At 38.7% G+C, this 14466-nt stretch overlaps 1 protein-coding gene across 1 annotated transcript in view; it reads left to right on the top strand.

The window, feature by feature from the left end:
• DLGAP2 (DLG associated protein 2) overlaps positions 1 to 14466 on the top strand; it is a 109552-nt gene that overhangs the window by 81255 nt on the left and 13831 nt on the right. Inside the window, exons 7-9 of the mRNA XM_037392774.1 lie at positions 3222 to 3307; positions 4417 to 4832; positions 13145 to 13236. Coding sequence (XP_037248671.1) covers positions 3222 to 3307; positions 4417 to 4832; positions 13145 to 13236 — 594 coding nt within the window. The remainder of the gene's footprint in view (positions 1 to 3221; positions 3308 to 4416; positions 4833 to 13144; positions 13237 to 14466) is intronic.

Below are 14466 nucleotides of genomic sequence, written 5' to 3' on the forward strand. Positions count from 1 at the left end.
ATGCAGCCTCAAAATCACACTGACTACCTATTCTCCATATGTCCAGGTTGACAGTTTTGTGCATTATACCTCAAACTTCTGAGGCAGGAGATAGGAAAGCAAAATCCTTTTCCTTGTGTCACTGCCCTGAGAAGTATTACCCTCATCACTGGGGTACTGTGAAGTTAGAGCCTGCTCGTATAGTTGCCTTCCACTGTGTTTACTTGGAACACACTGCAGAAGATTTGTCTTCTGCCTTCTGTCACAGCCAGCGCTTTGTTTCCATGACTTAGGAAACAAAGTGCTCAGACCTTCATGCATCCTCTTGGGGAATGCATGACACTGAATGTTCCCATAACCTGACATCAATACTACCAGATATCTGACTATCTTTTCTAAGTCTGTAAGGCCACCATGAAATCCACCAATATTCCCTGGTAATTACCTGTCTCCTGCCCCTTCACTACCAAGACAATAGACTGGAAATGCTCAGGAGATTAGATTTCCTGTATCACAATCACCTACTTTAATAACCACTGCGTCTTCTGAACATAGGAAGAAATCTTTATTCTGAGATCATGGTCTTAAGCCTCTAGTGTCACCTTTCAACCACCAACTCCCAAGTGCTTTCTGTTCTTCAATAACAGAAATTACAGTCTCCTTTGTCACTCTTCTCCTACAAGCGCTTTATAGTGACTGTCTGAGACCAAGATCACTTCTCTGGCTTTTTCGCAGGTGTTCCATGATGCATCAGATATGATTTGGAAGGCCATGGTCACTGCAACTTTAACAAGATCTTCCAGACTTCTTGTCTCCAGGAGGAGATGAAATCCCTAGTTGAAGACTTGCTCTTTGATGGCATTATTTATTGTAGTTTAAACTCAAGTGGGGTTTTTTTGTTGTTTTATATTATGTTTTAACTCATATTGAATCTCGTTGCTTTGGGTATGAAGCCAAATACTGTAGTTCTTAGCAACAGTTTAGACTTCCTGACCACTCCAGACGTTGTTATGGATTTCAACATCAACAGACCTCCTCTAGAAAATGTTCTTCCACCTTGGACGTCATTTTCCTGCTAGCATTGGTACAGGCACACCCAAAAGCCACAGTCTAAGTATTTTGCATTGTCTGCTCTTATTCACCACCTGCTCTCTCCTCTCCCTTTGAGAATAAGTTGGCTTCACTGCTAAAAACATGTCTATGCATATTTGACTGAGCTCTCACTACTGTAGTCAAAACTGTAAGTGTGCCTTGCCTCTCTGCTCCCTCACAACAGGCTAGATGGGTATCTCGTTCTTGGCCCAGTTAATTCATTTCTGCTCTAGTGAAGAACAAACCTGTCTCTATTGCAGGTATTTTATACACAGCTTTTCTCACATCCCTGGAAGGGCTAGCCGAGTGCCTAGTTCCTCACTTAGACTCTAACTTATTATTCAAGACTCTTTTGTACCCATCTATGTTATAAATCAGGGTGTCTTTCCTGGCAGATATCTCTTGCGCTAAGAAACTGGACCTTGTGCCTGTTCTACTCATTGCAATGTTCTTTCAGGAGAGGGTGACCCTCCAAGTGCAACTTAAGCTTCTCACCCATGTTGCAGCCAAGACCCACCTTAACTAGGAAATCAACTTGCCTGTTTTTTGGTTGGTTGTTGTGGGTTTTTTTTTCTCCAAGCTGCCTCCCTCTGTGGTTGAGGTTTTTTTTTCACTGGCAACGTCAAGAGGGATCTTTATTTTTATAGTGACAATGCCAGATCCTGAAGACTATTACCCAGTCTGATATCTTAGCTCTCTCAATGTGCTGCCCGTCCAAGTGAACATAGCAGCTTCCATGCAGCTGCCAAGGTGGAAACAGATGGCAGCACATGCTTTCCCCTAGACCTCATGCAGCGTAAGTGGAATCACTGGGAAATATGTCTTTCCCTGACAGTTGCCACACTGATAACCAGAGCTTTTGGCAAACCGTGCCTGATGCTATACTGTACACTTCAAGCATGCCATTAACATTTACTAAAGGATTCCTGCACTAGCTGGTTTTATGAACATTTCCATGACCCACACCCAGGTAAATATGAATGTGTACTGATTACTGGCTGGAATTCCTTTCCATGCAAATGTACATGGAGCTACGGCTTGAAGATGGAAAGAGAAGTTACCAGCAACTGGCTTCTTCAAGAAGTATAGTCCACAGGTACATTCACTTCCCGCCCTCCTTCCCCCTTCTCTCTGCATCTTTCCAGAAACCTGGTAGGATTAGGACTGTGCAGCTGAGAGGCAGCTGCAAAGGCCATTGAGCTCTTTCCAGAGGTGCCTGTGATGGCTGCAAGGCAAAAAGTCATCTTGTCTTCGTGATAGGATATGCTCTTTGAATTCACGCGTGCAGCATGCATATTGAAAAACTGGTTGCTGATACCATTTGTTTGATTTAACAGTGAAAATATAATTTGAAAGGAAAAGTCAGTTCTACTCTTCTTCTTCTTTCCTGACTCTCCCTTGATTCAGTACAATTTGCATACTGCAGCGCTCATTTTGTCTGTGTCAAAGACTTGGGGGTGGTGTGGTGGTGGGCAGTGTTACATAAAATCCCACAGAAACTTGCAAAAGCAATATGGTCTCAGTTATGAAGAAAACTCTACTGTGAATATATTTTGGGAAATGTATTTTGGATGGGAATACTATAAAAAGTGCATAAATTACTGGCTTGATATAACATTTCCAGGACCATGTTATTAAAAAAGGTGAGATATGGCATTCTGCTGTATCCCTCACATCATTTAAATGGTTCTATATTTGTCAGCGCAGTTGTCGATAAAATTTCATTGCAGCATTTCTTTTTATCACTTGCAAGTTTATCGGGCTACTTGAGATTTTATTTTATTTTGTAAATCAAGGACTATAATGAGACTGGTTTATAATAGCATAAAAAAGGGCTATCCTGTGGTTTCCTCATTCTAAGAACAGCTCTTCCAGACCAAGCTTACTTCATGCTTCCACTGAACTGAGTAATTGCCTTTGCTTAGATTTGAAATAGGGGATTACATAGCAGAACAGAAGTACTCATGCAAAGTTTTATAAAACTGCACCAAAACAATACCAGGCTGAATACCTATTTCATTTATTTTACTGTGCTAGGTGTTTCTTAGCAGTAAGAGAGGAAATACAGAATTAATTCTAAATGAGTGCAGGTTAAATAGCGCTGAGTTGTTGGTGCTCACTCTGCAGATGTATCTTTTGTGTTGAATTAGGTGGAAACAGCAACTGATTCAGATACTGAAAGCAGAGGCCTACGGGAATACCACTCCGTTGGAATACAAGTGGAAGATGAAAAACGGTAATTCAAGCGTGTACAAAAACCTGTAGTCTTTCACAACGCAATGCACATTTGTAAACAGAGTCAATAACAAACATCTGGCAAGTCCCTAAATAATTCACAAAGCCAAATTTCTTACATGCACGCTGGTCATTTGGTAAAATTTTTAGAGATTATTAAGCAGTTACTTAATATTTAGTTAACTTCCTAGGTTTTAATTGGAGGGAAGGAACTGAAAGTTTTAAATTAAAGTAGTGGATGAATATAATTTCATTATTGGCAGAACAAATACAAAGAACTGTGTATTGGAATACTCTTCCTTTGATAGAACCCTTCAGGCTGATCCAGGCTTTCCCAGTCCACACAGGGGAATGTAATGGTTAGGATGTAACCCATGGTACCTGTACCCTAAAGTAGAATCAGCTTTTACACTTGTTCAGTCCTTCTCTAGCTTTGTAAAACTGCTGGGCAGTACACTAACCCACAGGTTATCCCTGGCAGGCACTGCCTGTTAAGTACTGGAGTGGGACCATTATCTCATTTCATAGCAGCTGTCAGACAGCATCAGGATGCTAATTGCCTTTTACCATCATTGAATAGAAGTAATTTGAAACAATAGGTTCAGGTGTGAAAAGATTGAACGAATAATCTTTGCTTCTCTATCTAACTTTTTAACATAAAGTTTTTCTAAAATGTTGTGGCATTATCACAATATAAAATCAATATTTAATGGCCATCCTATGAGGCAAGTAAAAAATACCTCAGTTTTTATATATGTACTTTACAGGAGATGTAACTCTGCAGTTCTGCTAGTTATTTCCAGTTCATTTAGTAATTATACATGGCATTTTGCAGTATGAGAATAAATCAATATTTGCTTCCAGAGATAATTTAAATTATTTTCTTTTGTATCTTTGCTCAGATCAATGATGCCACTATGCAATTTGGGTTTCCTCTCTGTTGTTACTCGCTGTCTTATTTTGGTGAAATATGCACAAAGAAAAAATATTTAACATAAAGTCCAAGGAGAAGACTAGAATATGCTCACTGAAACATTATTCTGGGCCTCCGTATAATCATGTATGAATTTACACGTCTTAATCTCTTTTCTTTCTCCCTTCTTCACCAAGACATGGACGATTCAAGCGCTCAAACAGTGTAACAGCAGCTGTCCAGGCTGACCTGGAGCTGGAGGGCTTTCCAGGACACATCACCATGGAGGACAAGGGACTTCAGTTTGGCTCGTCATTCCAGCAGCACTCAGAGCCCAGCACGCCCACCCAATACAGTGCAGTGAGAACTGTAAGGACACAGGGACTGTTCAGTTACAGAGAAGATTATAGAACCCCAGTTGACACCTCAAACCTTCCACCACCAGAACCCTGGCTAGAGCCAGCCATTGAGACAGTAGAGACTGGTCGAATGTCTCCTTGTCGACGTGATGGATCTTGGTTTATGAAGTTGCTACATACTGAAACTAAGAGAATGGAAGGATGGTGTAAAGAAATGGAAAGAGAAGCAGAGGAAAATGACCTTTCTGAAGAAAGTAAGAACATTTCAGTGTCTTTTCTTATTGATGTCTGCTAAAATAAGAAATCTGTTAGGATAAAGTTGTGTTCAGTAGTTTTTCCTTACTCATTTTGTAGTACCAAAATCAGTCTACAGAACCATTAGATATAAGATCCCTGCCTTGCAAATGGCTATGCAAGCTGGTGTTTCCCAGAGTAAGATTTTATAGTAGTTAAGGAGCCAACTGTAGAGTCAAGCACAGGATCAAAGTCTGGTCTTAGATATGGCTCAAATGGTGCAATAGCTCCATCCGCAGCTCCAGGTCTGACACATTCTTCTCACTTACTTGTATGGCTCCAGTGCCTGAGTCTTTGCCAGAGCCCACAAGGTGGTCCTACATGAACATTTTTTTGCCATTTTCCTAAAACATGAGAATTTGCCTCTTTTTTAATGGACAGACATTTTTAAAATGTTTTCATTCCTTTACAGGCACTTCTGCCTATCGTAAAGGGTCTGTTGGAAGAACAGAAAGGAGTAGGCAAGAACAATAGTTAAAGCACTTCTGCAGTAACACGGGCACATGCACTATTAGATAGTTCAGCTGCATTTTCTTATTACAGTTTTGTCAAGAATCACTATTATTCTCTCACATCCTGTGGACACCTTGAAAGGAGTGATGGGACAAAGTGAAAAATAATGTAGACTATTTTGGAACAAGATCCAAGCCAGCATTAATGATAGTAATATATCAAAGTGGTCCTAGCACTCAGTAGCCAGCTCCCTGTGATTCCCTCGGAGGTCAATTATCCACGTTCTTCAGGCTCAGTTTTATAAATATTTCAATCCCTGCCAATCTGAATTATTGTCTCAGCTGAGATTTTCACATATCACAAATTAGTTCATATTAAGTTTTCTTACTAGCATCTTTTCCTGCACTCTGATGAATCTCACCATTGCCTCCGAATACTCTTTCCTGATTGTATTCTTTCCTGCCCTTGAGTTCTTGCAGTGATCTACCCTCAGGTCTTGAGCCAGGCCTGCATGGTGACTAAAAGGCCAATTTCTATTTCTTGCACTGACCTTTTCAAAAGAAAGAATTTCTACTTTTTTACCTCATCTTTTTTTTTTTTTTTTACAGTCATATTTCTCCACTGTATCGTGCACAAGTATGCCAAGTAACAACATAGGATTTGGGGTAGAGGGAGAGCATAAGGCTGGTTTTCTTCCTTCAGCCTTCAATGCTTCCTGGAGTGTTGGTTTTTGTCCTTGTTTTCATCGTGGCAGAGCTGAGCTGAGAATTTTCCCTATGCATTAATACTGTGAAGACTTGAATACCCTCCTAGGGGCTGTTAAAGTGTGAATGATAAAGTATTTTTCTTTGCTTAGCCTGTGTGAGGATTTCAAGCCTTTTTTCACAATCATTATTTTTTTAATACTTGTTTTTACTGTATACATCTTACTGTTAAGTTGCCAAAATCTTTGCGCTGCTGAATACTGACATTTTTCTGCCATCATTAAGTATCCCAAATCACCTGCTTCCAAGGTTGCCTGTTACTGATGTGGGGGCAAGAGTGCTTACAATCTGAAGCAGAAGGTCAAAAACCAAGATTTTAATCTCCTTGGAAAGAATAAAATGATTAGGGAGCAAAGGGGAGAAACACACAGGCAGCTAGCCCCTCTCTTTCCCTAGGAGGCCGGTGAGGAGCCTGAAGACAAGGGGTGGACGTGTCCTACCTCCTCTCTCTGCAAGCTCACCCTCATGCACAGCCCCAGTCAAATCTGCAGCCACATGAAATGAGCAGTGGAAATGCTCTCACTTCAATACTCCTTCCTCGCTTGGAGACACAGCTAGGGAGTTAGCGGTGTTATTCTCTGGAACATGGATCTGTGTACTACATTAGGAAAACTTGAGGAGCAGATCTTAGCTGACCACCCATTCCCAGGTGCAGAACCACCCTCCCTCCCACCATATGAATTTATGCTCTTGCAGTCCAGAAGTACTCTGAAACATCTTGTTGCATGGAAAAACGGCAATTAGGAAGAGAGTTTTCAGTAAATTGTACAGAGGGCATGAAGACAAATTTGACTTCAGTAATTTTTATTAATATTCAGAGTTAATTACACCCTTTTAACCTAGAATATTTCAGTCAGAAAACAAAACAGAATATCAAGATTTTGTGTTTCCTTGTTTGCAGAGTGACTACTCTATAAAAAAGAAAAGGCTATTCCCTAACAGTTAACTAAAACACAACTGAAATCCCCTTTATAAACTAATCAAAATGGGTTAGTTAATTATGTTTGGGGGAATATTTTGACCTCTCCAATAGGTTAAAGGAGTTTTTATAGAAAAGGTCTATACAGTGTATGCCAAATCAGATGTTTGTCTTCAGCTGGTTGTCAAAAGTGACACCCAGACTTCCAGTTTGTCATTATACATGACTCATTTCAAGAGACTTTCCTCAATAATTTCAAAATTACATTATCTTTGAAATTGTATTCGTTCACTTAATATAGCTTATATCAAGTAAAAGTTATCAAAGAATTATTTTCACTGAGGGAATGAGCTTCACAGCATTTTAAAGTTTCAGTGCAAATAATTTTTTTCCTGTTGAGTCTTAGACACATTTTGTATCCATAGTTTGAGCTATGGAGGTTGAAAGGTATGTATCCACTAGAACGGAAGTTTAATGATATCCCAGCATGAAATGTATCTTGACATATTTGAGCATTTGGCAGTTCCCTGAAGAAAATACATGCAAATGCCGGAGCCAGAAGCAACTAAATATGTTTTTCCATCTTCCAGCAGGAGCTACTATTCCCAAAACACTTCACAGCAAAGTTTGCACATTCAGACTGTCACTGTTAATGCTGAAACATTTATTTTTGTCCTGGGTATATTAATTGTACCTGAAAACCAAATATAGCTTTGTATCTCATAGGAGAAGGCTGTCTTTATGATACCATTTCTTTTTTGTTTTAATCATGGGAAGAGTTAAAATAGAACTGCATTTTAGAAAACAATTTCATTTTCTGCGTTAACACAATAGCCCTGAGATCACAGAAAGCTGTCTGATTGCTATATTGATTTTTTCTTTCACTGTAGCTTTTCTCCCATAACATTTTAAGAACTTCACTCATCAGGTCTTAGGAAAGGAAAAGATAATCATTGCAGCAAAAATAACCTCTCTCTCTTTCTCTTCACAGAATTTGTTTATTTGCTCAGTTGCTATGAATTGTATTTTGAAGTCTCTGCGAAGTTCATATATTGGCTGTGGGGGCAATTATTTGTGTTCTCAGTGTTTATTATAACATATATAGATATATATATAGAATATATATGTGGCTGTAACTGTTCCCAGGGTAAGTCATCTGATCATTTGCACTAGCAGGGTGCCCTCAAGCAAAGATATGTGTTTCTCAAGAGTGCTGACTGGAGTTTCAGTTTTACACCCTGAAAATTGTGTTTGCTATTAACAGTGTGCAGGTGATGACAAGAAAAACACTCTCAATTGTCACAAAGCTACTGAAGACCAAAAGGGCCAGGACTCTGCCTCCTGCGAGCTCTGTGATGGGAGCAGGGAGAGCAGTGCAGGGACGGGGGGAGCAGGAGCGCGGCAGGGAGCTGCAGTCCTGCCTGCAGCTTGTAGGCGAGGTCTGGCAGAGGGAAGCAGAAGACATCCTGGGTTTCTGAATGCCACATGCTTGGACACTGAAATAATTCAGTACACAAGTCAAATGGAGAACAGCCACACAGAGTTTAGTCTCATAAAAATCCTAAAATAAGTGCAAAAAAATTAACCATAATATAAACTATGCCAGCGGAAAAGTTGTTTTGCTGGTATCTTTTGCATCATGGTTTGGGGCTCTGATGGCATAGCTACGTAGTAAAGTGTTCTCTAGTGAGAAAAAAAGGCATTAGAAAGAGTGAGAGGTCAAATTATCACCCTTCTCTCCCCTTACCCCTTCATGCCATGGATGCTGGATTTTTCCTTGCTAATCCTCTGGCTGATATTTCCACAGCACTGCAAGGGTTTTACTAATATGGCCAAATAGTAATAGAAAACACAGAGTTAAATCTCCCGTACTTTGGAAAAAAACAAAAACAAACAAACAAAAAACCCAAACAACAACAAACCACAAAGGAACCTTCACAACCGATTTTTATTCATCAATTAATCATCCATAAAAGCTTTTATGGGTTGTCCTTTAACCAAAGAGAAATTACTCACCTAATTTCCTAATGCTTTTCACAAATCTATCCTCAGAAACTATTGAAATTTACATTTGGAGTGTGGTGAATGACTACAGAATTTCTTAATTGCCCTGAAACAGTCTTTAAAGTCAATAAAAGATAGTCCCATAGTGTGGAATCAGAGAAGTCCTCCTAGCATTTGTATTCTTCTGCTCAAATTTTCTCTTCTTTGAACTCAGCTCCATTGAGGTAAAAAGCAAATTTGTAGGGAGTCTCCCTTGGTGCACAGGGGTCCCATTGCCCTGCCTACCCTGCAGAGCACCACCAGCTGGTAGCCAAGCTGTCCTAAAATGTCATCTCACTCTGAAGATTACACATATATTATTATGCCTACCTGCTGATAGTGAAAAAGACATGTATTTCTGAAGATTACTAATTTAGATTTAGAGATTAGACAAGTATCGTGCCCTGAGTTAGGAGGGTGAAGTAAATGCCAGTTTCAGTATTTTTTTTTCCAGACATATTTTCTGATATTGTTTGTGGAACAATTTATCTACAAGTACTAAGAAAAAATGGAATAATCAAATGCAATGAAAATTTAAAGTAAAACATGTCATTTTAAAAAAAAAAAAAAACAAAAACAAAAACACAGTAATGAATGCCAGAAACAGATTGATTGTTAGGAGTTTCTCATTGCTGGTACAGCAGTGGCACAATTGAGCAAAGGTTTTAACCACTCAAGAATAGAGTTACAGCATCAGACTGTAATCTTGGGTTCATCAATGTAGAGCTGTTTTCCCCCTCTACCTTTGTGATATGAAACCAACGTCAATTACAAAATTTTGAAGTATTTCTCAACCAATACAACGCATATATATTACTTGCAATTTTGTATCTGCTTGTTGCAGGGGAAAAGACACCATTGTGTTAATTGTGCATGTTATATGCAACCAATTTACACAATCTCTATCCAGGTTATAAATCCTGAGACTGCTTTCACTGAAGTCATGGTCAGAGTTTTGTATGTCTTCAAAGCAGAAGCCATACAGGACCACACAACAAAAATGGAGTGCTTCATATGCTTCAGGGAGCAGAAATAAGGTTGTGTGACTCCTTCCTGACATTCAAGTAAATATAACATTATCTAAATGGAGAGAGGTACATGGATTATATGAAAATTATATATATTTATGTGTGTTGATAGATTTTATAATCATTTATTTACAAGCAAAATCTTCTAGGCATCACCAAACATCTCAATCTCTCCAGTCTCTAACATTCATCATTCTTTCATGGAGATAATCAATCTGCACTCATCAGAATAATTCCCCAATGCATGAAATTAATAACAAGGCTTTGGCTGTCTATTAATATTGTGCTAAAGATTATGAGTTGAAGTGTTTAATACTTTAATTTAATTACAGCAAAGCAGAGTAGCATGAATATGAGAGATTCCAGCTTCTATGTTTTATTATGTTTGATTTACTTATTGAGATGGAAATAGATTTAGCCTTTTAGTAAATGGTAGGGCTGTAATTGTACATGTGTATTCACCGCTGTGACTCAGCGACACATGCAGGTAGCCCAGGACCACTGTCTTACATCCCCAACAGATGTGTACCACACCAAAATGTCGCATTGCCAGTGCCTAAGTCTTGTCTGGTCTGACTGTGGGCTTTAAATCACCAACGCTTGTTGATGTGTATCCTTCAGGACAATGAAGATAAAGCAAATGTTTACTTAATATGGGGGTTAGGGTAATTGTGAGAATCACTAGAAAATATCAGTCATATATAGATTCTGTCAAGGTTACATTTCTGTAGTAGGGCTATTCATCTATAGATATTCCACAATGTCCCTTATTCAAGCTATGTATTTGAGCTAAGAATGATAAAATTCAGCAGAGGAAACTAAACCTGAATTTAACTTACTATGAGACAAGCACTACAACCATCAGCCTACAGAATCATCCTCACTCTCTTTCTGCCCAGTGAATAGTTGAACATAGCGTGGAACAGGCAACACCAGGAACCTGCTGCAGCACAGTTGCCCACCCTGGCAAAGGAGGGACTCTGGCCCCACGCTGGGAGTTTGTTTTATGTCCTGAGCTACAGAGCACCGAGGGAAAAGAAGGATACAAGGCTGTTTGTCACTTGTCTTTGCCTTTATTAAAAATGCTGAAAACAAAATTAAAGCAATTTGTTTCAGATCAGATGAAACCTTTCTTATTTAAGTTTCTGTATGTTCAGGTTTTAACACCCACAACATTGCTTTCCATACGCCAATAACTCCATAGAGGAAACTGAAGGCTTTGGTGATCAAAAACCCCAAAACAATTAAAGTGCTTGATTTCATTTGGCCAACAAAACCCCAGTGAATTACTCATACAGCCCTGAACTGCTTAACCCCTTCACAAATGGGTGCCACACGGGACTGATGAATTATGCATATTGCTGTTCCGTTTAGTGTTGTGGCACAGCTGTACTATTTGTCTAACAGAAAACAGAATAGAGTTTGAGAACCACAGCTCTACATGCTAACACATGCTTTTAAAGTTACAGAGCTTCCACAGAACTGGAGCCTAAAAATTCCAAGTTATCTCTTGCTGCTACTTGCAATTAAGCAGGTGTTTCACTGGTCTAGAGAAAGCAGAATTAAAATGTAGTTACCTACTACCAAAATACTGTTTTCAGATGCCACTCAGTCCCCTCCTTTGCTTATTCTAAATAACAACAAAATGTTAAGGCCTGGCAGAGTTTAATGTTTTCTGTATCCCAGGCTGCAGATCAGTTCTGCTGCACTTCATTCCACCCTCTGCATCCTGTTTGAATTATCTATTTGGTTTCCTCAAATAGAATTAAGAGATGTCAGAGTAATTCCTGTCTCACCCCTACCCCTACCCCTCCCTCTCTCTGTCTTTATCCTAAACATTATTTAAAGATCTGGAAATCCTCCAGATAAAATCAATCTTCTACTGAATGCTTTTTAAAGTGCTGCTTTTCAGCAGAGAGATGAATGTGGAGGAAAGGATGTGTAGGAAGGTTGTGTAGGAAAGTATATTGCTACCTACAAAAGTATAGTGTTTATCCCAGCAAATGTGGGAGGGAGTCCGGGAGGAGTTAGTTCCTAGGGATGAGACAGTCCCCTTAGGCACTCCAGTCAATAGAAAGAAATAGGCATCTCCAGGAAGAGATTCAGCTCATCTAAAAATAATCAGATGAGCTCAGATTACTGATAATAAAGCATCCAGAAATTTTGATTTAAATAGATGACTTTTGGAAGCAAAGTCAAGTAAAATGAATTTGGCCCTTTTCCCCAGTGCTTATGTGCACTTGAAATGGCAAGTGCACCGACACTGGGGAAAGCCCAGTGAACCACTGGGGGCTGGTCATGATTCAGCAAAGTCCTGCAGCACCCGGTTGTGCCCCACGTTGTCTGAAGCTCCTGTGCTGAGGACCTCATGTATTTTCCTGGATAGGCAACTGGTAACTCTTAATAGTGGTACCAAGACATGTCTCAGAGATGTGATTCCTCTGAGGAGCTCATCCTTATGGTAGGAGTATCTTATGTGATAGTTTGATGTATTAGCCTTAGGCCCAGAAGAGTCAGGATAGAGAGCTCACCCAAGGATCATCCACGTAACTCAGTGAAGTAATTTTTGATTGCAGAACCAGAAGGTATTACCTAAGGTATGTGTAGAGCTCCCTTTGACACCAGAAGGAACAGGCATCTCACTGGTTCGTGAGGCAAGACTATTTCAACAGCTTTCAATTTACATAAACAAACGTAAATGGGGGGGAGGGGTGTAATTTGCTTTGAAGTTTAAGATTGTTTTCAAAAACATATGTATGCATGCCCACTTCAGGAAGCTGTCTATATTCCCTTGTTTTTTTCTGCTTCCTTAAGCAAATACAGTCTTAGCTGTTCTGAGTTATTATTATAGCATTTGTTACTGCTAAAGGGTAAGGTGCCACAGAGCTTTCCTAGATCTCCATCTTTTTCAAAAATATTTTATGTATATCATCACAAGCAACAAAACCAAATATTTACTTCCCATATAAAACAAACAGTAATTTCAGATAAATATTTTTTAGAGCTGGATTTTGTGTTTACTGCCAAAAAGACATCTATTGGTAATAACCTGTCTGTATGCTTAGTCCTAGGTAAGATCCGAAGTGCTGTTGGAAGTGCTCAGCTCCTCATGTCTCAGAAATTCCAGCAATTTTATTGGCTTTGTCAGCAAAATCTGGTAAGTCACCACATCTGGCTATTCTTAAAGAGTTTAAGGCTATTCATCTGTAGTTATTCCACAAAACATAACTTTAAATTTTATAATAATTTAATATTTTTACTTTAAAGGCAACAACAAAAACAAGTGTAACGTACCCATACAATCGTATTCTGAAATGTCATTTTCATATTTTGTTTTACTGATCCTTTTTTTTTTTTTAACTTAATCCTTTGGTATGGAGTTAGTACTTTTTATTGTTTGGTTGTTTGGGGTTTTTTTGTCAAAACAAACATGTAATTTCAGTAATTTCTGTCTGGCTGTGATTTGTCTTTTCTTTTTTTGCTCTCTTTATTAAAGAAGAAAAATTAGAAGGGAACAAATGCAAGTTTACTGAAACATAATATCATGGCTTATTTTTGAAATACCCTAAAATAGTAACTGTATTTCATCTAAGAAAGCAGAAATTTTTCACATTACAGTAAGTGGAGAATAAAAGAAACAGCAGCATAGTGAAGAATATGTGAATGAGCTTTCTACATACCTGAAAATAGAAGTGATCTTGGAAATGGGACTATACATAATGTTCATAGAATTAGTTTTCGTAATTTGCATTGTCAATTATATATAAGATGTCCTAGGGCTAAAGGAACAGATGTAGTGTATTACTTATGAGAGTTACTGTATTGTTCTGGAAGTTCATTAAAGACAAATTCGGTTCTAAATGTTGTCTTCATTAATATGACAGCAGCCATCAGTGATAAAAATGTTGTGGCAAGATGATACTAATCAATAGAAGAATGTAATTCTTCTAGCTACGGCTAGTGGTAGGACACCTTTCTTTGTCTCACTTGGAAATCAAGTGTAACTTTCACCTTTTGACTGCTGCAACCCCTCATATATTAAAATATTAAAAGTGCTAAATTCTGTTGTGTGCATGTTCATGATGTGTGCATGACCTATGTCTGGTGAGATACATTTCTTTACTTGTTAGTATTTACCACATAACTTTTAAAGACAAAATATTAATTCTGCAGAGACCCACTTGCTATTTTCCATCCATGAAGTTAAACATCCAGAATTCCTGACATTGCAATCAAATATTACTGAGAAAGTGATGCCAAAAATGTCCTACCTTCTGATAATAAATGATAAGATATATGGTCCTCATTAGGAAAGAATCCAATTATCCACTTCAAAGAGTCTGTCAAAACAAGAATTTTAACAGCTGTTACAGATGCAGAATGACAG

Source organism: Falco rusticolus, chromosome 6 (assembly GCF_015220075.1).
Source record: "Falco rusticolus isolate bFalRus1 chromosome 6, bFalRus1.pri, whole genome shotgun sequence".
NCBI classification, from domain to species: Eukaryota; Metazoa; Chordata; class Aves; order Falconiformes; family Falconidae; genus Falco; species Falco rusticolus.